This window comes from Rhinopithecus bieti, unplaced genomic scaffold (assembly GCF_001698545.2).
Source record: "Rhinopithecus bieti isolate Rb0 unplaced genomic scaffold, ASM169854v2 scaffold_9670, whole genome shotgun sequence".
Classification (NCBI taxonomy): Eukaryota; Metazoa; Chordata; class Mammalia; order Primates; family Cercopithecidae; genus Rhinopithecus; species Rhinopithecus bieti.
Window position 1 is genome coordinate 877,593 of NW_016806180.1, and position 25,767 is coordinate 903,359.

At 39.9% G+C, this 25,767-nt stretch overlaps 1 protein-coding gene across 1 annotated transcript in view; it reads right to left on the bottom strand.

Annotated features, from left to right (window-relative positions):
- Window positions 1–25,767, bottom strand: part of LOC108531499 (disrupted in schizophrenia 1 protein) — a 279,299-nt gene that overhangs the window by 20,705 nt on the left and 232,827 nt on the right. The window contains exon 9 of the mRNA XM_017874999.1: window positions 8,571–8,847. Within this exon, the coding sequence (XP_017730488.1) occupies window positions 8,571–8,847 (277 nt within the window). The remainder of the gene's footprint in view (window positions 1–8,570; window positions 8,848–25,767) is intronic.

The window sequence follows — 25,767 nt, forward strand, 5'->3', positions numbered from 1 at the left end:
GAGCTGAGATCCGGCCACTGCACTCCAGCCTGGGCGACAGAGCAAGACTCCGTCTCAAAAAAAAAAAAAAAAAAAATTTAATTCCTGCAGTGCAAGTCACAGGCTACACAGTAAGACAAACAAACAAACAAACAAAAAGGACAGGTGCTCTCTTATGGCCTTCAAGCCAACTGTTTACATATTTTACATATTTTGGGGCCATAGCAGTATTTAAGTTTTTTTTAAATTTTAAAAACGTAAAACTGAACACAGCACACACACATGCTTACAAGCCAAAAACGCTACTTGAACCTCATAATGGTTGTTACATCATGAAGTCTCACTCCTTCTCCTCTGGCTTGAGGTAAACCCGATGTGATTACCACCATCCGTGAACTTGGCTGATGCATCAAACGATTTCCTTAGTTGAGTATTAAAATCACTATCTTAAATGTGTTCCTTTGGGCTGTTTTCCAAAATATATGCTTGGCAAATACATTCCAGGAATGCGATATGGTTTTCTCTTTCTTTTTAAAATACTATCTAGATAAAGAATATTTACTTCAAACAAATGCCTGCCCACAACACAAAGAATATATTTCACATGTATTTGACATAGATTTTATGATGTTTGCCTTTTCATATAAATGCCGAGTTCTATAGTTGTGTAAATGCCAATAAGCAGAGAGGCAAAATTGAGACACTAAGCGTCTATCTTCATTACTCTGATACGAGTATTCATCCAAATATTCAAATTATATGGTTATTCTCTGAGTAACTGTGTATTTCTTTTAAAAGCATCCAGATGTCATCAGTGGTAAAGAAAGCATCTGAAATATTTAGACCTCTTTAGGTCAAAGCAAACAATGAATTGTCTTCAAGTATCTGCATGCTTGTTTTGAAGGTGGCTCGGAGAAACAGGCTCTAAATAAAAGTAATTAACAGAACGAAACAAATTGTTAGAAGAAGAAATTGCTTGCTAATTGGCATATGTTAATTGGCCTGTGGTTTCTAGTTTAGTTGAAGGGAAACCTTTGAAAAGCTCCAGTTTATATTACACGATCATGCAAGAGGATGTGAACTGCTTTTCTTTAAGCACACTGGGCTTGATTGTCAAATCTGAATAAAACCAAACTTCATTAGAACCCTCTAAGAAAATAATCCATTTGAATCCAAAACGAGATTCATGGCATAGGCTGGTACCTAGATACACTCCATTTAACAGAAGGATTCAGATTCTGGGGATAGGGACATCCAACCCTAAGGCCCTTTTGCATAAGAAAACAAAAATGAAAAGTGATTTGAGGGATTCCTTTGAAGGGAATGTGTTCTTTGAGCTAAGAAATATTGAACTGTAAAAGGAAACTATGAAGACAGAATCAAATCCCAAACTCCATCCAGGTTCACTTTACAGTAAAACAAATTTGAACTTCAAGTGTTTTTCTGTAAACTGTTTAACTATGATACTCCCATAGTTACTGTTTTTAAATGTCAGCATTTAATCCTGGTTCTGGATGTTACCCTTCCAAGGGAGAGCTTGCTACCCACCCTAAAGAAGGTGGTGCCCGTGGTGCTCAGAGGTGCCTGAGAGGCACCTTCTCAGGCACTTCTGTAGTTTGCTGGAAATAGATAGGGATGCTCTGGTTGGTGGTATCTACCCTTTCTCTCAAAAGGCACTCAGACAAAAAGAGCAAAGGACCACTCTTCTTTTCTCTCGCTGTTACCCAAGCTTGTTGGCCTGAGGTTCCTAATCATATCAGCAAAATAAGATCTGCTCTGCCATAATCAACGGTTCCAGGAAATACCTGGGGGCCGGGTGGAGGAGGGGGTGTGGAATAACCAGTGGCTGGCAAAGCAGAAACACCAACATAGACAGAACGGAAAACGTTAAATTATTCACTGAAAAAGGCAGTGCAGCAAGTCTTGGGCAGAGGTAAGAAAATTTGATGCAGGAGTTTCCTGGAACCCCAGTCCTCATCTCCTGCCTGCTGCTAGCTAGGAAGGGCAGGAATAGCTCACGACCAGCTTGTGGGGGTCCAGAAGCTCCTGACTTTAACTGCCCTGGCTGCCAAGTGGTGGGGAAATCAAATGCACTATAGCTATGATGAGAGGACAGGAAGCTATTTTATTTTCCACATTACAAAACTTCTCAGCTACTCCCAGGACACCACTAAGGATTCATTGGATAACACTTCCTCTGTTACAAATGCCAAAAATGAGTCCTTGCCATTCGGGCAGAGGCCATCCTGCTATCGATCCCTCAGTCTGCATCAGTGAATGACAAGGAATTTCCAAGGTGAACGGCGTCACCAAGAGCCCTGAGGTTGTTTTCCTCAGAAGTGCTGAACTATTTTTAATTAGTGGAAAAAGGGCCACCGTGAGGCCCTGGAGCACAGAGCAAGGTTCCACCATGTTCCGAAAGAAGGAGAAGCCAGCAGATCAGAGGAGTCCCCTTCCTTCCCTTGGGCGGGTGAAGGAGGCTGAGAAGCTGATGACAGTAATTAACTGAGAAAACCAGCAGGAGCCAGCTCACTGAACGGAAGAAACACCTCTCTTACCCACCTGCCAGCTTGTCCCTGGGCTCTGCTTTCTCTCTCAAATTCAGTGGCCAAGGCCAGGCCAGGGGCAGGGCCCTGATAAGCCTGCGCACTTCTGTTTCTATTGGTCAAGTTGCATTTGTTTCTTAACTTCTGTAGGCCAGTTGTATTTAAAAACCCTAATCATACCATCTAAATAAATACTATGGAGAGCAATGATATATTAGTGTGAAAAAAGAGTGCTTGTCTCCATAAAAAGCAAGTTGGAAACCTTGGAAAGACTCAATAACATTTAAGAGAGAGGGAGAGGCTGAGAATCGTTTTCCAAGTGCTCTTAAAATTTCCAGTCCACTTTAAAGACACCAAAAGTGGCAATTGTTAATGATGCATGACAGGTGAGGTTTACACAAGAAGGGTCATGTGAAAAGCCAATTAGCAGGCTCTACAAACAGAAATCCTTGGTCCTATATCGAATGAACAGCAAATGAGAGGGCACGTTTTCAGCTAGAAATAAAAAGGTTTAAAATACACATGTATCATCCTTTATGATGCTCTGCCTTTTCTGACTTTTTAATTAACCAACCAATTACCAACCCTGCGTCCTGGTTGCTTCTACTGCTCTACTCTTGGGAAAGATGGCTGCGTTTGCAAAACTTCAAAATGTAGTGGAGATAGAACTTTTCCTCATGCCCTAGCTTTTTGCTTTCTGCCCAAAGACATTAAACAAAAAGAGCAAAACCAGCTGATGGGTAAGTGGACATTTTTCCCTTGTCAGTTCTTTTCAAAAGTGGGAGAGATATCAAGAGATCACGTAGTTGGGGATATGCTCCCTGGAGAATCAAAGTGAATTTCCAGCGGTCCTAGGGCCAGTAAGTGTCAGAGAAAAGAAAAAATCAGATCTGGACCCATTATGGCTGAAGAGGAAGCACTTTTGCCCAATAGAGACATTTCTAGATACAGAAATCAGTTTAAGACAAGGAGGACAAACATCTTCATTGTGGATCACCTTTTCCAGCCTTTTTTTCATGTGAAATTGAGTAAAAAGGAATGGAGATACTTATGTTGTGGCTCACAGTATGATACCCCAAAGTGTGACACTTTGGTATGCCAAGTACTTTGAACCAAAGGAGACTGGAAGGCTCAGAAGCGAGGTCTCTCTGACCTTCTCCTGCCCTCCTCTCTCACACTCCTTTTTCTCCCTGGATGCAAGCCACAGAAACCGGAATTCCTCTTTCTCAAAGCCAGTCTTAGAAACTAGGACTCCTCTCCTGCAAAGCAACCATAAAACCTAGAAAGGTCACTCTCTTCCTTCTGCCTTGAAGACCCTCCATCCAGAGAAGTCTTGCCCCATACCCAAGAGGAATAAATACTACACACAGTGTCCAGGAAGAATCTGAACAGACAGGACTTGCTGGTCCGCTCACCCCCCAGGCTATAACCATTAGATTACACCCATTTTGTCCAATCACATTCCTTCATAGCTAACTATTCTTCATTACACCTGAGCATAAAAGTAGTTTTCCCTGGGTCTTTGAGTCTTCATTTCTGAAGCCTCCTGTGTCATGTAAAACTGATTAAATTAATGTGTTATGTTTTTCTCTTGTTAACTTGTTTTTGTTATAGGAGTGTTAGCCCTTATGATGGCTGAGGGAAGGTATCACACCTTTCCACCCCTAAACTTACAATGCTTTTTGAAGACCTCGATCTGAACAGACGAGGCTACATGGTTGTGTTGTGTCTTACTGCTAATTCCTTTCATTGCAGCCGTGTTCACACACTGGCTACTCACATACTCCACGCGATGACTCAACATTGCCATGTCCTCTTTTGGCCTCTTTAGTGAGAGCTACTGGCTCAGAAAGGAAGCAGCTGGGATGAGAAGTCTGGGGGAGCGATACTGTCCAGGGAGTCCATTATGTAGGAAGAGGAGTGGAAACAGAAAGCACCCCGCAGGCTAGGTTGCAGACAGGAAAGAAAAAAATTACGCAGGTATTATGGCCAGAACAGCCAGTACAAAAGAGTCACTTCACAGCAGAGGAAGCCTGGCTCACGATTTCCCTGGCTCCTGTCTGGCCCCCATACAATTTCTGTAACATCTATGAACCAGGGCCAATAGCAGCAGATAGTTTCCAGAGTCCTCAGACAGGCTTGGAGGAGAGCTGTCATGAAACTGGAAAAGAAAAGGGCTCTTACAATTCGAGGAAGTTCATGCTAAGTTTGGCACAGAGCCCTGTTGCTGACTTCCTCTGTAACAAAATCCAAAGCAAATTGCTTCGCCTTAATGGGCCGAGCTGTAAAATGGGGGAATGGTACTCAGCAGCCTGGCAAGGACCGTAGACACAGGGAAGGTGTTAATTAACGACAAAGTCCTTGTGATAACAAATTATCACGAGAATGCACATCACCACGTTGGCCAGATAAGCACGGAAAAGGCTTTGAAAACTCGACTCCCTGTGGGCCTCTGTAAGAAGTCAGTAATTTTTCATGGAAGATTTGGGTCAAAAGGAAATTGACTGCCTTCAGGGCATCAAGCTTCAGTAGAGAAACCAGTATAGGATGCTCAGACCCAGCAGGGAGTTCCAAAGCAAAACCAACCCAGACCTGCAAGCAAATAGACATTTTAGCCACAGGATAAATGCAAAGTACCCAGACTTCAATGACTCCCTGGAAAACACAGGCAGGAAAACAAAAGCACCTTCCTAATGAGACCCTGTACCTTCCATAGTCTAAAATCCTGGACCCAAATACAAACGAGATTTTCCCTTCGTTAAACCTTTCTCTGCCTGGGTCTCTTCCACTAACTCATTGCTCATGTCTACTTTTTGACAAAAAGTGAGTATATAACACATGTAAAGGAAAATTTAAAAATCTCAAGCACCCCCAAACTCCTTAGGCAAAAGGGAAAGTTAAGCCTGGAGACTGAGTCATGCAAAACCCTCTTTCAAACAAATAGCTGTTGCTAGCATTAGGCATACAAAAAGCATTTTAGAGATGCTTGTGAATGCCAGAAAGAGTGATAGGAACAAAAGTTAACACAAATTAGCCTCTACTATGTATGCATCTCTCACTTTGAGATGCATCCTTTCATTTAAATCTTCATCACAGCTTCATGAGATAGTTTTCATTATCCTCTCATGCCGTGGTAGTGTTTTTCTTAACAGATGTGGAGATGCAGCCTGTAAGAGGCCTAACTGAGGATTGCAGCAGACTCAGACTCAAGCCTTGTGCTCTTTCCGGCAGGCCAAATTGCCTTTTGACAGTCCTGAGACAAAAGCACTGACTCAAACATCTCTAGCCCAGTTTTTAAATAGGTAGACATTTAAAAAAAAATTTTTAAATCATTGTTGTAAAGTCATACACAGTAAAATTCACTCTTTCTAATGTAAAGTTATGGATTTAGACATATGCATACTCACATAACTACCACCACAATCAAGAGAGAATACATCTATCATCCCACCCCCAACTTCCATACACCAGATTCCTTCCTGTTGCTCTTGGAATGAGTCCCTTCCCCTGTCCCAGAAACAGCTGATCTCTTTTCTGACCCCATAATTTTGCCCTTCTCAGAAAACATTAGCTTAAAATCCATGGCACTCATGAATTCAAAGAACGGCTGCCCTCTCTCTGAACACAAACCCACCACTGTGATACAGGAACAGGGAAATGATAGCAAAAGCCTGCAAAAGCTATAAGGTCCCCTCTAAAGCACCTACTCACCCCCAAGAAAGTAACAAATAAATATAGGACATCCTCAGCATTTCAGTTGGTGGAGAGGATCTAGGAGGCTTTCTGGGGGACCCCTGGAGCACCTAAACAGCAGCCACCACAGGACCTAGGATAAGGTTCCACTCTTTATTCATCCTTGACCCCAAGCTTCCTATTTTTCAACAAATATAGCTCTGTGTTCTTATAGCCAGATAGTGAAATTGACAGGTGCTTATAATCTTATGCAGGAAAACGAATCCTCCTATGCCTGGGAAAGTCTGTCCCCAGAGAGCCCGGAGGGTTCAGGGCTCAGTGGGTAGGGCAGAGAAGGGGGGAGAGAGGGAGGAAGAGAGTGATGGGGTTCAGAATACACTACCCCAAAATATGACACCTTGGCATTTGAGGAACAGCAGAAGCAGGAAAGTCTCTCTGACCTTCTGCAGCCATTCTCTCCTGAAGCAGGCCATAAATAATTCTCTGACTTTCCTCTAACCACCTCTGACCACCCTCATCCTTAAAGTGTATAACCTATACCCAAAGGAAAGGAGTGTCCTTATCTCTGAAGACACAGGGATGCAGTGAAGAATCTGAGCAAACAGGCCTTGCTAAGCTCCCCGCAGTTTATTGCCATTAGATCACATTCCTTTTGTCCAATTATACTTCTCCACATCTGTCTGCTATTCTTCAAACTTAAGCATAAAAATACACTGGTTTCTGTTGCTTTGGGTCTTCATTTCTGCAGGCTCCTGTGTCATGTAAATTTTATATTAAGCAAATTTGCACATTTTTCTCTTGTTACTCTATCTGCATAGGGGCCTCAGCTGAGAACCTTTAGATGCATAGAGGAAAGATATTGATTTTTCTCCCCTACAGGAGTAAGGGATCTCTGCTGAATCTGTCCTGGCCTCCAGCAGAATCAATGACCCATGGACTCCATCACATACCTGGCATGGCTTCTGACTGCCCCACACTGAGCTCCTCCTGGAAGCTCACTTTGAAAAGCCAGCCACACCTTCAAAGACTCATTTCCAGAGCCTGCAGTTTCTTCCATCCAGGAATAAACCTTTGCTTAGGTGGCACTTCCCTCCATCCCAGAATATTCTTTCAAACCATCCACCTGCAGCAGGTGGTAACTTTTCAACACCTCTACCCAGAGCACTGGAAACCAGGCTTTGCTGGAGGATTCCACCTGCAGCAACTGGGTTAACAAAAGAGGTCAGATATCTATAAATTATAGTAGAGCCTGTGATTGGGCCAGCAAGGATGCAGAGTGACAACGGTTGCTTTCTTATAAGGCCACGGAATCCAAATATAGGATCAAGGATCAATTTTCCAAGCAGTCCAGAGGCAGTGACTAAGAACAAAAAGGTCTGCTCTCTGAAGGTCATGGTCCTGCAGAGGGGATGTGAGGCTGCCAGGGCTGGCCTGGGGAGGTAACAATTTCCTCACCCACCAGTGGTGAGTCCTGGCAAAGACCCAGGGAGGAAGCACAGCTAACATCTAACATCAACCATGAGACTTGAAGGCCATGTGTCACGTTCCTCCAGCCTCTCCATGCTATTTCCTTTTCACACTCAGAACACCTGGGAACCTGGGCCAACAAAGAGCTCTGAAGACTCAGGTCACGGCACTGAAACAGGAAAAACTTCCTAGGGCCTTTTTATGGAAAAGACTCTTGTTAGGGTGGGAGGAGGAAAGTGAGAAGAGGAAGGGGAAGGGAGAGAGGAAAGAGGGGAGAGAAAAGTAAAGTTAAATAAAACCATATTTTAATTTGTAATACATACATCTCAGGCCAAACTTTAGTTGTGTTTATGAAAGAAGAACATTATAAATATTCATTATGATCTGGTTTTGGTAAAAACAATTAATGGGATAAATATATATATTTGAATGTTTCATTCAAATAAATAATATATTGTAATATATAGATTCTAAACATATAATTAAATATCATATGATATATGGTATATAATGTATAGTATATATGTTAAATATCATGTATGGCATATATAATCTATAGTGTATAACTATGTTATATATGACATATATAATGTATGCTATATATGGTAATTCTATATTAGACTGCATATTCTAATTCTAGCCACTAAATTAGAATGAAAATGGAACTAAATATGCCAAAAGTTGGGTTTTTTTGCTCTTCTGTATTTCAAACTTTGACAAAAATTCTACATTATTTTGTAATCATATTCAAGTTACTGAAACTTTTAAAAGTTTATATGCTCAATGGGAAGCCCTCCCAATATGTATTGTTCCCATTTGAAGCATGGTCCCAAAGTACCCCCTAGAATAGGGGTCCCCTCTAAAGGCCATGTGGAAAGGACAGACCTCTTTCTGTTCGCCTCCAGCACAGTACAGAGAGGGGATCAGGTGAGCCTTCCATTCTTCCAGTGCCTGCAAAGGGGTCTTCTTTTTATCCTCGGAGTGGAGCCCGGGGGGAATGGGAGGAGCAGCTATACAGACAGCTCCCTCTAAGTCATCCATCTGCCTCTCATCTTCTACAGACAGGCTTCCCCTGGCTTCCTGGAGTTGTAGGCTCTGGATAAGCAATCGACAAGCTTCCAAGTCAGCTTCCCACACTTTCCCAAGCAGTGGACACTTGCAGCTGAGACAGAGAGGAAACAAAGGCATAAAAATAAACTCAGTGATGTTTCATCATACCAGGTCAACAGCTTGTCTACCAGGCTAAAAGTCAGCCAGTCATCTTACACTTGATGACTTACTTTCACAGTGATAAATTACTTCAACTAGAAGATGTATCAGAGGGACTAAATTTGTACACCATCAAGTCACCATGAAATGTGTTGGTCCTTAGCTGCTTGGTCTGCAAAGGCATCCAAAATCCTATGTATTTTTCCAGACTCAGCAGCCCAATACAACACAGTTTCTGCTCATATCTGTATTTCCAGCCCTACTGTCTTGCTTTGAATCCTCAGACCTGTCCAACTCTTCCAGGCTAGATCATCTCTCTCTGTCCATTCCCCACCAACACACATACACCCAGGCCTTCATCTGACTAAATCATATTATCTTCAGAACTCGGCTTAAATAACCTTTTTGGGAGAAACATTCCCTGCCTTCTAACTGAAAAATATGATGGATCTCTTAGCATTTTTTACTTTTATTTCAGAATATTTATCACAATTCTAATTATTTATGTGATTATTATTTTCTTTTCCCTGAGGGCAGGGCTTGTAACTATGTTGTTCTCCACTCTATTGCTAGACTCTTTGTGTTAGTCTGTTTTCATTCTGCTAAAAAGAACTGCCCAAGACTGGTTAATTTATAAAGGAAAGAGGTTTAATTGACTCACAGTTCAGCGTGGCTGGGGAGGCCTCAGGAAACAGACAATTATGCCAGAAGGTGAAGGGGAAGCCAGGCACCTTCTTCACACGGTGGCAGGAAGGAGAATTGCAGAACGAAGGGGGAAGAGCCCCTTATAAAACCACCAGATCTCATGAGAACTCACTATCCTGGGAACAGCACTGGGGAAACTGCCCCCATGATTCAGTTACCTACACCTGGTCTCTCCCTTGACATTTGGGAACTATGGGGATCACAATTCAAGATGAAATTTGGGTGGGGACACAAAGCCTAACAATATCATTTCACCCCGGCCCCTCTCAAATCTCATGTCCCTTCCAAATTTCAAAATCAATCATGCTTTTCCAACAGTACCCCAAAGTCTTAATTCATTCTAGCATTAGCCCAAAATTTCAAGTCCGAAGTCTAATCTGAGACAAGGTAAGTCTCTTCCACCTAGGAGCCTGTAAAATCAAAAGCAAGTTAGTTACTTCCAAGATACAATGGGGGTACAGGCAATGGATAAATGCTCCATCCCAAATGGGAGAAATTGGCCAAAGCAAAGGGGTTACAGGCCCCATGCAACTCCAAATTCCATCCAAGGAGTCAAATCTTAAAGATCTGAAATGATCTCCTTTGACTCCATGTCTTACAACCAGGTCATGCTGATGTAAGAAATGGGTTCCCATGGTCTTGGACAGCTCCACCCCTATGGTTTTGCTGGGTAAAGTCCCCCTCCTAGCTGCTTTCACAGGTTGGCATTGAGTGTCTGCAGCTTTTCCAGGTACATGGTGCAAACTATCAGTGGATCTACCATTCTGGGGTCTGGAGGATGGTGGCCCTCTTCTCACAGCTCCACTAGGCAGTGCCCCAGTGGGGACTCCGTCTGTGGGCTCTGACCCCACATTTTCCTTCCACACCGCTCTAACAGAGGTTCTCCATGAGCGCTCCACCCCTGCAGCAAACTTCTGCCTGGAAATTCAGGCATTTCCGTACATCCTCTGAAATCTAGGCAGAGGTTCTCAAACCTCAATTCGTGATTTCTGTGCACCCACAGGTCCAACACCACATGTAAGCCTCCAAGGCTTGGGGCTTGCACCCTCTGAAGCAACAGCCTGAGCTGTACATTGGCCCCTTTCAGTCATGGCTGGGACACAGGGTACCAAGTCCTGAGACTGCACAAAGCTGCAAGGCCCTGGGCCCAGCCCACAAAACCATTTTTTCCTCCTAGGTCACCAGGCCTGTCATGGGAGGGGCTGCCATGAAGACCTCTGACATGCCTTGGAGACATTTTCTCCATTGTTTTGGGAATTAACATTTGGCTGCTTGTTACATATGCAAATTTCTGTAGCCAGCTTGAATTTCTCCTCAGAAAATGAAATTTTCTTTTCTATTGCATCATCAGGCTGTGAATTTTCTAAAATTTTATGCCTTGCTTCCCTTTTAAACATAAGTTCCAGTTACAAATCATCTCTTTGTGAATGCATAAAAATGAATTCTTTTAAGAGCACCCAAGTCACCTCTTGAATGCTTTGCTGCTTAGAAATTTCCTCCACTAGATACCCTAAATCATCTCTCTCAAGTTCAAAGTTCCAGAGATCTCTAGGGCTGGGGCAAAATGCTGCCCATCTCTTTGCTAAAACATAACAATTGCTCCAGTTCCCAAGAAGTTCCTCATCTCCATCTGATACTACCTCAGCCTGGACTTCATTATCCATATCACTATCAGCATTTTGGTCAAAGCCAAGTCTCTAGGAAGTTACAAACTTTCCCACATCTTCCTGTCTTCTTCTGAGCCCTCCAAACTCTTCCAACCTCTGCCTGTTACCCAGTTCCAAGTCTCTTTCACATTTTTGGGTATCTTTATGGCACCTTCAACATGGATCATGAACTCAAATACATAGCATGCCCAGCATGCAATGTAAATGTGTGGAGCAGAGAAGGGATGATATAAACCATGACAACTAATATTCAGCCTCATTGATAGAAGATAATAAAAAAGAGTGACTCTGGCTAGTTGGGAGTACATATTCCTGTATACGGAGCACATCATCAACTCATCAACTCATCAACTCAGGCACACTGAAATTATGAGGGATGTAAATTCAATGTTGACAAAAATTTTGACTTTTTTTGGAAAACCAAAAATCAGGAATTTTCAATGAAAATATATATTTTCATCCATCCAGACAGCTTCATGCCAGATTATTTTCTACAGACCTATCTTCCATTTAATAACCCTTCCTTCTACTGTCTTGAATCTGCTGTTGATTCTACTATTGTGTTCTAAGTTTCAGTTACTTTTAATTTGATTTTCTTTTATATATTCCAGTTCTCTGTCAAAATTCTCCATCATGTTCCCTATTTTCTTAGACATACTAATTAACATTCTCCTAAAGCCCATGTCCATAAATGATGAGATCAGAAGGATAAAGAAGGAATTAGGCCGGGCGCAGTGGCTCAAGCCTGTAATCCCAGCACTTTGGGAGGCCGAGACGGGCGGATCACGAGGTCAGGAGATCGAGACCATCCTGGCTAACATGGTGAAACCCCGTCTCTACTAAAAAATACAAAAAACTAGCCGGGCGAGGTGGCGGGCGCCTGTAGTCCCAGCTACTCGGGAGGCTGAGGCAGGAGAATGGCATAAACCCGGGAGGCGGAGCTTGCAGTGAGCTGAGATCCGGCCACTGCACTCCAGCCTGGGCGACAGAGCGAGACTCCGTCTCAAAAAAAAAAAAAAGAAGGAATTAGGCAGAAGTAATATTGGAAGATGGAAGAGATTATCAGCTGAAAATACCATGTGTTGACAAAGAACATCACACCACACATTTAGGAAGCAATACATTTCAAAATAGGAAAAGATCAAAGAAAACACATACCTAGGCCCATCATAATGAAATTTCTAAACATCAAAGACAGAACAAAATTCTTAAAAGCAGTGAGAGAAAAAGAAAGGTACCTTAACTTCAAACGAACAAAAATATGGATGACAGAAACAGTGAAAGCTAGGAGACAATAAAACATCTTTAAAATGCTGAAAGAAATTAATTGGCAATCTAGAACTATGCAATCATTTTGAATTTTCTTCAAAAATAAAAGTAAAATAAGCTTGGCATGGTGGCTTATAATGGGAGAGGCATAATGGGACTTCTCATGTACAAGAAGCATTTTATTTCTTGATGGTGATGATTCCATGAGTTCATTTTGTGAAAAATCATCAAGCAGCACATTCATGATGTGTGTATTTTATGTCCATGCCAATATAAAATAACAAAAAGAGAAAGAAAATATAATAAGAAAAGGAGGAAGGAAGGAAGGAAGGAAGGAAGGAAGGAAGGAAGGAAGGAAGGAAGGAAGGAAGGAAAGAAGGAAGGAAGGAAAGAAGGAAGAGGCAGGAAGGAAGAAGTTAAAAGAGGAAGGAAGAGAGGAAAGAGGATGGAAGGAAGGAAGGGAAGTAGGAAGGAAGGGAGGGAAAGAAGGAAGGAAGAAGAAAGAAGGATGGAGGAAGGAAGGGAAGTAGGAAGAAGGAAGGAAGGAGAAGGAAGAAGGGAGGGAGGGAAGGGAAGGAGGGAGGACAGATTTTCTGGGGAGGGATGCCTGCGAGCAGCAGTGCGGGAATGGGGTCTGGTCCACTAGAACACATGTTCCTTAGTTGGCGGCACTTTGGTATTTTTCGCTTTTCCTAATTTTAGCCAATCTATAGGTAAAGGGGATAGGATCTCGGTTTTTGAAGTTGCCTTTCTCCACTAGGATCATTTCATAGCCACTCAGATTTTCTTCTGCTGAATTATCTTCTTCATTATTCATTGTCTATTTATTCCGTTTTCTTGGGTTCCCTATCCTTTTCGAAGCGGTTTTTGGTTGAAGGAGACATTTTATACCATTTTCAATATCTTTTAACTTTACACTCTATTCAACTTTCCATTTATTCTTCTGTACATTTTAATATTTTATATCCTTTATATAAATTAATCCTTTTGAATGAATTTCAAAGTATTGTTACATGTTTTGTTCTATTTTTTTAAAACTATTTTAAAATTACTTGTTGCTAAGATACATCATATTCCAGCGCATGGTGCTTTTACTTATTCTTTTTCTGATTTATCTTATTCATCTTATTCAAGGTTTTGTATCTTATACTCTTTTCAAGAACTGATTTTCCTTATAATATAATCTCATATTATCATTTTTCACTTTTATTTCATTGATTTGTTCTTATCTCTATATTTTCCATTTCCCCATTTCTTTTGGGATTTATTATCTTACTTTTTATTAGCTTCTGGTTAAACACTTAACTCATTTGTTTTCTTTTTCATATTTTCCTCTTTTGATATTTTAATGTTATATAAGCACTATTTAAAGCCTTAATTTTTTGTCTGATAATACTTTAACTGTCAATATATGTTTAATTATTATATATATATATATGTATTTTTTGAGACAGAGTCTCGCTCTGTTGCCCAGGCTGGAGTGCAGTGTGATCTGAGCTCATTGCAACATACAGAAAAATATGGAAAATAATTTAGCAAACACTTGTGGGCCTATCACAAAATCTATCAATTTGAAATATTTTTCTGTAATAGCATTATATGTTTTTTTAGAATTTATAGCATTATTGTCCAGCAGATTTTACAGACAGCGTTTTTCATTATCTTTCCTAATGGTTCCCTTGTTAATTCAAGGATTGTATAGTGATAGATATGTCTTTTAGTTTCTAAATAGAAGAGATTTTTTTCACCTCCCTTTTTGTTAGATTAATACCTAATTTTATTGCATACTGGTTGAGAATTAACTCTATAAAATTATCTGAGGGTTCTTCTATCACCTAGTACTTCATTGATTTTTGTAAAATTTCCATATGTGTCCGAAAAGAATAAGCATTGTGTTCATTGAAAGGAAAGTGAAAGCATATTATGTTATTAAAATTTTTATGTTATTTGTTTTTCTTGTTGTTTGCTTCATCTATGAGTTTCTGAAGTGAGTGTTTTAAATTTCCAACTATAATTCTTGATTCTTCTATTTCCTCCCATAATTTTATTGGTTGTTTTATTAGTCTCAGATTATGATGTTAGATACCTAGGGGTTCCAATCATTACATTTTCTAACTGCTTCTTTTCTTTATATGACAATTTTCATTATTGATATTATATTTTAGCCTTAAAGTCTATTTTGTCTGATATTAAAATTGTTATTCCAACACTCTTTTAGTTCAATTTTATCTTTTTACCATTCTATGTTTTCAGTCTATTTGCATATTTTTAAAACGACTCTAACACAAAACATTTGCTGAATTGTATAAAACCCATTCTAAGATTTTATCTTTGGATTGCTGGTTTTAACCCATGTACTCTCAATAATTGTAATTACTGTATAATTATTGGTGTTTTCTCGTTGATTTTAGCCCAGTTTTTCAATTAAAAAATTCCCTTTTTTCTTTTTTCTATTTTCCTTTTCTTTTATTAAATTCACATACAATTGTAAGAAAGAATATAGAGAGTTCTCATGTACCTTTACCCAGTTCTTCAAAATGGTAACACTTTGCAAAAACAATAGTGCAATATCATGCCAGCATATTGACATTGATAAAATCCACCGATCTTTGTCAGAGTTCCCATTGTGTGTGTGTTTTCATAGTTTTATACAACTGTATCACTTATGTAAGTTCAGGTACCCCTTACCACATTCAAGCTACAGAACAATTCAATTATCACAAGAATCCGCATATCCCCTTTTATAACCACACCTGCCTACGTCCCATGCCTCCCCTCCCTAGTCCCTGGAGACCACTAAGTCTGTTACCCCTTTTTAAAATGTTGTCATTTCAAAAATGTTATATAAACAGAATCATAAAGTAGATACCTCCAGGAATTGGCTTGTGTGTGTGTGTGTGTGTGTGTGTGTGTGTGTGTGTATGCTCAGTATAACTCCCTGGAGATTCACATATCAATTGTTTGTTCCTTTTTAACTGCTGAGTAGTATTCCATGCTATGTATGTACCACAGTGTGTTTAACCATTCACCCACAGACAGATATTTTGGATACTCCTAGTCTGGGGATATTATGAATAAAAGATGCTATGAACATCTGTGCACAGGTGTTTGTGTGAAATTAAATTTTCATTTTTCTGAAATAATCGTCTAACAGCACAATTACTGGGTTGTATCATAGTTACATGCTTAGTTTTGAAAGAAACTGCCAAACTGTTTTTCAGAGTGGCCATACCATTTGCATTCTTATCAAAAATGTATGAGTGATCTTGGATCCTCACCAGTAGTTGGTGTTATAATTTTTTTTTGTTTTTGCCATTCTGAGAGGTGTGCAATGCTATCTCATTGCAGCTTCAATTTCCATTATCCTCATGTCTAATGATGTTGACTACCTCTTCATGTGCTTCTTTGCCATCCATATAGCCTCTTCAGTGAGGTATATTTTATGTCTTTTGCCTCTTTTCTACTCAAATTAACATTTTTTAGTATTGAGTTTTCAGACTTGATACATTCTACATACTAATGATTTGTCAGATATATATGGTTACAAACATGTCTCCCAGTCTCTAGCTTGTCCTTTCATCCTCTTCACGTGAATCTTTACAGAGCAAAAGGTTTTACTTCAAAGAGGTTCAGTCTATCAATGTTTCCTTTTACTTGACTGTGCTTCTAGTGTCGAGTCTTAGAAATTTTTGCCTTGCCTTAGGTCTCAAAGACTGACTCCTCTTTTTTCCTAAAAGGTTTATAGTTTTATATTTTACAATTAGGTCCTTGATCCATTTTAAGTTAATTTTTGTAAGAAGTGTGAGACTTAGTTTGAGTTCATCTTTTGCTTATGAATGTTCAATAGCTCTAGCTCCATTTGTTAAAAATTCTATTGTTCCTTCATTGAATTACTTTTATATGTTTGCCAAAAATCATTTCATCTCAATTTATTTATAATACGTTGGATTATATCTCTTGGTATATTTTGCATAACAATTGTTCTGTGTATTACAATATGCTGGTGGCATCACTGTCAGCTGGCACCAATATTTTGCTACTTTAAGTACACAAATAAGCCTCCCTTCCATTTCAGTCTCTACTTTCTGCACTTCAAAATATTATTTCCTGGCATATTGGTTCACACCTGTAATCCCAGCACTTTGGAAGGGCGAGGCAGGTGGATCACCTGAGGTCAGGAGTTAGAGACCAGCCTGACCAATATGGTGAAACCCCATCTCTACTAAAAATACAAAAATTAGCTGGCACGGTGGCACGTGCTTGTAGTTCCAGCTACTCAGGAGGCTGAGATAGGAGAATTGCTTGAACCTGGGAGGTGGAGGTTGCAGTGAACCGAGATCATGCCACTGCACTCCAGCCTGGGTGACAGAATAAGACTCCGTCTCAAAAATAAAATAAAATAAAATATTATTGTCTTAAGTATCAGATGACATTAACATTTTTGTCTCAATTACCATAATACAATACATAAAATTCATGAAGTAAAGGATAGTCTACTGTGTTTCTACTCTTTTCATTATTCTATATTCCTTTCTGTATCTCTAAGAGAATTTTGTCTAGCTAATCTTTAATCTGCTAACAACAAATACATGTAGTTTTCTTCATCTGGGAATATCTTTATTTCCTCTTCATTCTTAAAGGATAATTTTGCTGGATGTAGGATTCTAGGTTGACAGTTCTTTTCTATTATCATTTGATAATTGTGCCACTTCTTTCTGGCTTCCATAGTTTCAGATGATAAATTCACTGTTACTGAAATTTTGTTTCCCTATAGGTAATAAATCTCTTTGGGTGTTCTCAAGGATTCTTCCTTGTCTTTAGTTTTCAGAAACTCGGTTCTTATGTGTGTTAGTGTGGATTTATTTGTATTTATTCTCCTGGGGATTTGTGTAGTTTCTTGAATCTGTAGGATTGTGCCTTTCACCAAATTCCAGGAGTTTTTAGCCACTGTTTCTTCAAATATTCTTTAGCCTCACTCTCCTTTTCTCCTTTAGAATCCAGTGATATAAATGGTGGATCTTTTGCTATGTCCCACAGAGCCCAGAGGCTCTGTTCATTTTTTTCAGTCCATTGTTTCTTGTTCAGATTGGGTAAATTCTATTAATCTGTTCTCAATTTCGCTGAATCTATTCTGTCACCTTCACTCTACAATTGAGCCTATGCAGTGAGATTGTTATTTCTGTTTTCATATTTTTAGTTCTATAATTTACATTTGGTTTTTTAAGAAATTTCTGTATCTTTGCTGACCTTTTCTAATTTTTTCATTTGTTGTAATAGCTTATTGAAGCATTTTCATGATGACTGTACACAATTCTTGTCACATAATTCCAACATCTGATTCATCTCCATGCTGGTTTCTTTCTTTCAGTTGATTATCTTTCCTCATCCAAGCTGTGATTTCCTTGTTTTTTATTATGATGAATGGTTCCTAATTATATCTTGGGCACGTGGGTCATTATGCTAAAAAAAGTTGAGTTCTATTTAAATATTTTATTTTATGAGGGAATTCTGTTTAGCTTTATCATGTAGGTCCTGTCCTGTCTATATGTGGTTCCAATGGAATTTTGATTTTTGAAGCCATTACGGTATGGTTCCTATTGTTTGTTTGGCTTTGAGTTTTTGTTTTGAGTTGGTTGTTTTGTTGTTGTTGTTGTTGTTGTTGTTTGTCTGCTTGATTCATCTGGCTCTATGAGAACTTCCACTGGTCCCTGATGGTGCTAGCTGAAGGGGCAGAAGGGGCCTCCCCCAGGTCAGGTAACTGAATGTCTCTTGGTGGGGGTGTAAAGTCTCAGGCTCTGGAGGACAAGAAGACTTCCTTGGCTGGGTACCTACCATGGCAGAATTCCCCTTGCTCCTGGTGGGGCAGGGAGGGGAGAGGAGGACACTTCCCAGGCTGGGCATCTGTTGTGGCAGGGGCTCCTGGCTAACTGGGTGTCTCTGGGAGGGGAAGGGAGTTGGAGGCCAGCAGGGAAGGAGAGCACTCCCCTGGCTGCTTATTGTTAGCAGGGCTCCAAATCTAGACCAGGAATAAACCTAGCTGAGCTGCCTTTGGCTGCTTGGTTGGAGGTCAGGGAATCCAGGTCTAGGTTGTCTTTTTTCATGAGGTAGGTATGTAGGAAGCCCTGAAGCTATGTTTTCCCTCTAGTCCTGCAGTCCCAAGGCAGATTACTGTCCTCTCACAGTCTTTTAGAGTTCTCCTTCAATTAGCTCTTGCATTATTTTCAGGATTTAGAATTGCATTTAGTGGGAAGAAGCAGAGAGAAATGGGTCCATGCCTTTTTTCCTAGATCAGAAATCCTCCCTTACTTTTAAACAATTTTCTTTTATATTTTCCTACTTTCCATTGAGTGGATCAAATCTTCTTCTATTGGTCTAAAATTATACATTATATTTTTGTCTTCCGGTAGTTTCCTTTGTATCTATAAGGTCATATTTATGTTTTTCCATGTACATTTGCTGAGCTTTTCAATTTCTACATCTTCCTCCCAAACAAGAAGAAAAGTGCGTTAGTATATTTTCACCTCACTCTCGTTCTACCCCATCCCACCCCTGAAGCAATAAATTGATATATATTTTGAGGCTATATTTTAATTCCAGGTTTTTATTAAGATTTATTTTTGCTGTTTGTTTGATTTGTAAGTTCTCTATTTCATCAACAGTAAAAAATTTGCTAAGGTTTATTTGCATACTCTGTGACACAGCTCATATTATCCTCCTAGATTTTTCATCTTCTTGAAATACTTCCTCTAAGAATATTCCCAAGAAGCTTGTGCATGATAAACCTTTTATGTATTTCCAGGTCTCACAGTCCCTTTTAAATAATGGTTTTATTTAATATTCTTGGTTCCACATTTTGAAAATATTACTTGATAGCCTCTTGTACGATGTGGTCTATTGAGAAGTCTGAGATCAATCTAGTTCTCATCCTTTAATAATTGACCTGTTCTTAGAATGTTCTCTCTACCACTGTTTTACGTAAATGTTATTACAACCTATTGAGGTATGCCTCTCCCCTTTTTTTCTATCCTGTTTTGCACTCTACTAAGCCCATCAGTCTGAGATTTTATACTTTTTCCTTTTTCTGGGTGGTTTTCAATCTTTCTCTCATATGTTTCCTTCCATTCTTCTACTGATTGTTTTCCTTCCTTCTGGGATCCTTTTTACATGAACGCTATTCTTCATATTGCTTCACTTATCTTTTAAGTTTTCCCTCTCTCTGACTATTGCTGATGTCCTCTGAGAATTTCTGAGATCTTCTGGTTCACTCATTGGTTTTTCAGCTGAATCCATTTGGCATTCAATGCATTTACTGAAACTTAAAAAAAAAATTATACTTTGCATTCTTTGATTTTCCATTTGACTCCTTTTTAGGGTTTCATGTTTTATGTCATGTTTCCAATATCCTTCCTTATCTTTGGGGAATATTTGATATGTGTGTTGAACACCTTGTATTTCTACTTCGATAATTATGCTTCAGGTTTTAGCCATTCCATTTATTATTGTTCTTTTGTAACAGCTGTCCTCCAAAGCAGTCTTGTTTATTTTCCAACGGAGTTCTTATGTCCTTAGGCATATTAACTGCTTAGGCTGTTCTTGGGTCTTTGGAAAAGTGGATACTGCCCAGGCCCTAACTTGTGCAGGTCCCAGTGTGTTCAGGTGCTAGAAGGGTGCAGGGAAAAGATACTCTGGGGGAATCATCTATGCTCCTAGAAATATAGTCTCCCTCAGTTGTAATTACCCACCCCTTGGGGAACAGGGAGGACGGGGATGCTGAAATCCTGGCCATCTGCTTGACCCCTTCCCAGGCAGTGCTCCTCTGCTACTGCTTGTCTAGCCTCAACACCCCGAGCCTCACTGCCAGCAGGGGTTTGTTTCTGGAAGCACCTAGGTAGGATTGACCTTCCTCAGCAATGTGAAGGAGGAAGAAAAGGTCATGTCTGAAAAGCCCTCCTCCACGCTATCTTCTGTTTCCTCCCCACACGTGGGCCAAATCGCCTTCAGTTACCTGAGGAGTTCTCTGTTATTTTTTATTATGAACTTGACAGATCCATCAACATCTCTCTGGCTTCTATGGTGTGTGCAAGGCTGGATTCAAAGGAAAGAGCCAGCAGCCTAGCTTATAACTTTCCTAAGAAAAAAAGGTTTGCTGCTTCTGTAAATAATGTTCTACAGTATAATGACTGGAATACGGTAACATTGTGTCTATTTGCTATTTGATGGGATAGAGGATGTGTACCCTGAGTGAGGGTAGGGCTAGTTCCCAAACTTCTCTTAGAATTCACATGTCAAAGTTTGGAAGCCAGTTTGAGGGGATGCTATGCTAAGTGCCGAGGAAAATACGCAGTTGTAAAATTACAGTGTAATTTCATAATACATAATAATTTCATCAAGCTTTAGATTTTTAAGATACCTGCTTATTGCATCAGTTTGTACTAAAGAGAGTAGTGGTTGATTTTGCAGTCTTGAGCAGCTTTGCTATTTCTGCCCGGGGAAAACAATTAGGTCATTAGTAATAATTCTTTAAGAGAATGACTCATAGCGACTTGAACTGTGTGAGATCTTTGGTGATGTTTTCACAACCAGTAATGAGGCAGCTAGAAGATACAATTTCAGGGTTTGGGGGTAAGTTCTTGAGAACAGAATTGATATTCACCACTCCTGTTATTCCTGCCAGTTGGAAGTAAAATGGGGTCTAGGAGATCATCTGAGTGTGGCTTGAATCCTCCTGAGACTCAGGCATGTTTGTGTTTTTCTAGGGGGTTTTCTATGGGGAATGGTGCTGTGGGAGAGGGTAGGCAGTGAGTTTGTAGGCTTCTATCAATTTTAGGAAAGGAAATACTGAGTTCTGACACAGATGCCTAGAGTTTCAGCTCTTATAACCAAACTCTCTTTCCTGATTTATTAATAAGTTCACTTAAAGGGCCTTAGTATTTTACTCCATTTCTCGGAAGCTCTGAAAATAACCAGGTCGTTTTACATGACGGTGTAAAGTGTCTGATGTGTGAGTGGGTCAATAGTACCAAATTTTCCCGCTGCGAAGTGATGAAGGCGGAATAGTCCCCACGTGTCTGTGGGCACCTCTGGGCAACTTAGCCTCCAATTCAGAAAAAAAATGTTGTCATTAGAAATGTTTAAATTTCTGGGCAACTTAGCCTCCAATTCAGAAAAAAAATGTTGTCATTAGAAATGTTTAAATTTCTGGGCAACTTAACCTCCAATTCAGAAAAAAAATGTTGTCATTAGAAATGTTTAAATTTCTGGGCAACTTAACCTCCAATTCAGAAAAAAAAATGTTGTCATTAGAAATGTTTAAATTTTATTCCTTTGTCTTTTGTTTTCTAAGAAGGAAAAGGTAACACTATTTTCCACTGAACTTTTGGAAATTTTAGCCTCCTTCTCCAATGCCATTTCATAATATGAAAGGAAGAAATGTAATATAAGAAAGAGTATTTAACAAGGAATCTGTAGAGGTCGTTGTTGGTTGAAACTACCCACTCTTTCTTGTTTTGCCCTTCCTAATAGAATTTGGTTTATATTCAGATCTCCCTTGGAACACAATGGATAGCAACCCCTCCCTGGATTCTTAGTTAGAATGTGATGAGATTAAGGCAATTAACCTATGACAATCCCCTTCATAGTTATAAGAAATATAAATTAGGTAAAACCACTCTTTCTGAAACTCAGCCTGCCAGACCATAAGGGACATTTTGCAGAAAGGCAGTGCAGTTACTCATCATCATCCTCATCCCCATCCCCACTCCCACCACCACCATCATCATTGTTAATAGTTTTTGGTTAGGTGCTGTTCCAAGGGTTGTACATATATTACTTCATTTAGTCTTCAAGACAACCTCATGAGGTAAGATGGTGTTGCTACATTGTAGTGTTTTTAAAACATAACCTTTAAACTGTTGACATTCCTATAATAAAGAGCTGGTGTCTATATCCTCCTCTCTTGAATCTGGGCTGACTTTGGTGCCTTCCTTGGAGTAACCAATGGAACAGAGAGGGAGTAATACCATCTAACTTCCAAGGCAAGGTAGGGAAAGGCCCCGTAGCCTCCACCTGGTTCTTCTGGGACCCTTGCTCTGGGGCAAGCCAGTTGTCATGCAAGGAGTCTATCTATCTCAAGATTGTCATGCTGGAGGGACTACATGCTTGGTCAGTGGCCCCCACTGGGATCCCAGCTGACCGCTATTGCCATTGCCAGTCACATGAGTCCTGGCGCAGCCCCGCACAGAGAAATGCCCAGGCAAGACCTTCCCAGATTTATGACTCACCAAATTGTGAGCAAAGTACAAGGACTGTTTTAGGACAGGTCTCTAGTTCACAGGTGAAGAAACTAAGATGTCATCAGAAATCAAAGATTTATTCTAATCATTAGCGTAACAAACTTCCCTTTCCTGTTGTGGATAAGCAAACCAGCCTCGCATTTTAAAGTGCTTTCCAACTTTGCAGCCTACTTTAAACTTGAATAACAATTTATTTTCCTGTATCACTCCATAGTATACCAGGATGAAGAGAGAAAGAGAACACCACCAGGAATAATTAAATTGATAATTATCTGAAGCAAGAATTGAAGTTTTAAGACACAAATTAAAAGTTATCAGGGATCCCCATCAAATAAGCTCTTCTTCTTAATTTCTCCATTTTTATTCATGGTGTCCTTATACCTGCCACCATCCTGGCCTGTTTGCTGTCTGTGGCTCCTTGAGAGCAGGGATCCTGTCTCTTGCCAACTCCTCCAGTCCAAGCGCCTAGCACAGTGCTGACATAAAGCAAGCACTCAATGCATGTTAAGAGAGTGAACCAAATGAAGGCTAGAAATCTTGGTCATTTTTAAGCTTCTTCTTTTCCTCAGCCCCAGTACCCTCTTATAGATTATAAACTGAGAATATTGTTCAGGTCTGCTTTTCCCCATTTCCAGCACTACCCCAAATTAAGCATTTTATTTCTTTATTCCAGGAAAACTACAATTAGTGATAGGCCTTTCTGCCTTCAAATATTTCATACTTCCAATCTATCCCATCTATTACTGCTCCAAAAATGTGAATGTCTCTTATTCCTTGTCAAATGGAGAGCAAAATTCTCAGAGGCCTTTCCCAAGATGCCCTCAGCCCTACTCTGGACTCCTCATTCATTGCACCCCTGTGAGTTCTCCACATACCCGCCAAGAGGACCTCTCTCTCTTCATAGAACAAAGGCACAATTTTCTAATTACAGATGCCTATTTCTTATGCCGTTTCTCCAAAATCCACGCGCATTGAAATCCAACCATTTCATCAAGGCCCATCTCAAGGCTCATGTCACTTTAATACAAAACTCTTCCCTGACCTCACAACCATATGTGATGTCACCTTTCTCTGAACCACATGGCAATTTGCAGTACTCTCAAGAGAGTTGTTACATTCCGCCTTGATCTCTGGGTTTTGTCTACAGGTGCCTTCTTCTACTGCATGTAATTAATGAGGTTTGAGAATATTTCATGTTCATTTTTTAAAACCCTATGAAGCCTGTAGTCTAGCAAGATGTCATCCACTATAAGAACTCAATAACTAATGAACTGAACAAACACTCAGGGAAACTATGTTCAAAGGACTCCTACAATGAAAAGCACAAAAAAATTGTTTAAAAATATCCATTCTAGTAAAGATTGATAGGGTAAAATCCTTTTCTATAAGTGATCCCAATGGATTCACTGCATTAGAAACTAAAGTCTCAGGGTGAGTCTCAACATGCCAGGCTATTTGGCCAGTGGCCAGTCCAGTATTGGCTTCTAAGCTGTCCAATATCTAAATGAAAATTTTTGCATTATTTGACTCTAACTTGAAGTGGGGAAAACCTTTCTAAGCAAACACAAACCAGAAACCCAAAAGCAAAAAACAGTGAAAAATCTAGATACATATCAATGTAAACTTTTATGTGGCAAATGTGCCATAAATGAAAGTCAAAATATAAATGACATATTAGGAAAAAATATTTCTAACATGTTGCATGGTCTATGAGTTAGATTTCTTAATCAGCAAACATTTGTGAAAGCCAAGAAGTAAAAAAGCAAATATCCCAAAAGAAAATAAGCAAAAAAGGCAGAGGAAAAAAAAAAAAACCAGTCAATCAATATATGATTTGCATCCAACATAAAGATGCGCAGACTCAGAGACAAAGGTTTGGGAGTTGTACAGTTTGCTGCTTTAAAGGTGAGGGATACGTCAGCTGCCTTTTTTAGGAAAGTAATTCAGCAATATTGGTCAAAATTTAAAATGCACATGCCCTTTGCACTTCTAGGCATTTACTCTACAGGAACATTCAGACAAGGTAAAAGAGACACATAAAAAAGGATGATCATTGCAGCATGAGAAATAACTGGAAACAACCAAATGGAGAAAATTGGAATCAGCACACTTATTGTTACATATCATACAGCCATTTTTACCTTTTAAAGCTGAAAGACCTCCAAGAAAAATTAAGCAAAAAAGGCAAGGCACAGAACAAAATTCTGTTATGATTCCATTTGAATTTTCTTAAAGTAACAAAAGGACATATATGTCCATACATGCGGGAGGTATTTCTGGAAGGATGCACTTAAAACTGCTAACAGCTTCCTCATGGTTGGAGGAGAGCAAATGGGGCTTTTCCTTTACATTTTACTCCTTTCTGTTGTGTTTTTGTTGTTGCTCAAATAAACCACACACACCCTTTAATAATAATAAAAAAAGTAACATACTTTGTCCACTTATTTTCCTTTTGTAATTCTGCCAAAGCATGCACCATCCTTAACTGTGGTGCTAAACATCCCCCCTTTGCATAGATATCCCTGTGATGGTTTGTGGGGGCCCCTGTTTTGATCAGTGCAAGCTCAACGTCAGGGAGACGGGCTTCCTAATAAGTGGCCTTCAGAAGTACAAGAGCTCCATTGAGTCTTGAGAACTATAGGATAAATGGAAACACATGCCACACTAAGGGCAGCCAAGGAACTTTAAAGGGAAGCAGGAGTAAGACAAGGAGAGAGCACTCCTCGTAAATCGCCTCTCAGCTTATCCCCTGAATACATTCCAGCAGCTCAACCCAGAAAGAATAGGTGCTGGCCAGACCCCACACTATAGGTAAAATGTGTTATTCTTCCTACCTCTCAGAACACACGGCTTCCCGAAGAGGGCTCGCTAATAAATGCCAAGAGAGTGGGATGGAAACAGATCTGCTAACGAGCTCTCGCCCAAAATGTTTTATCTGAC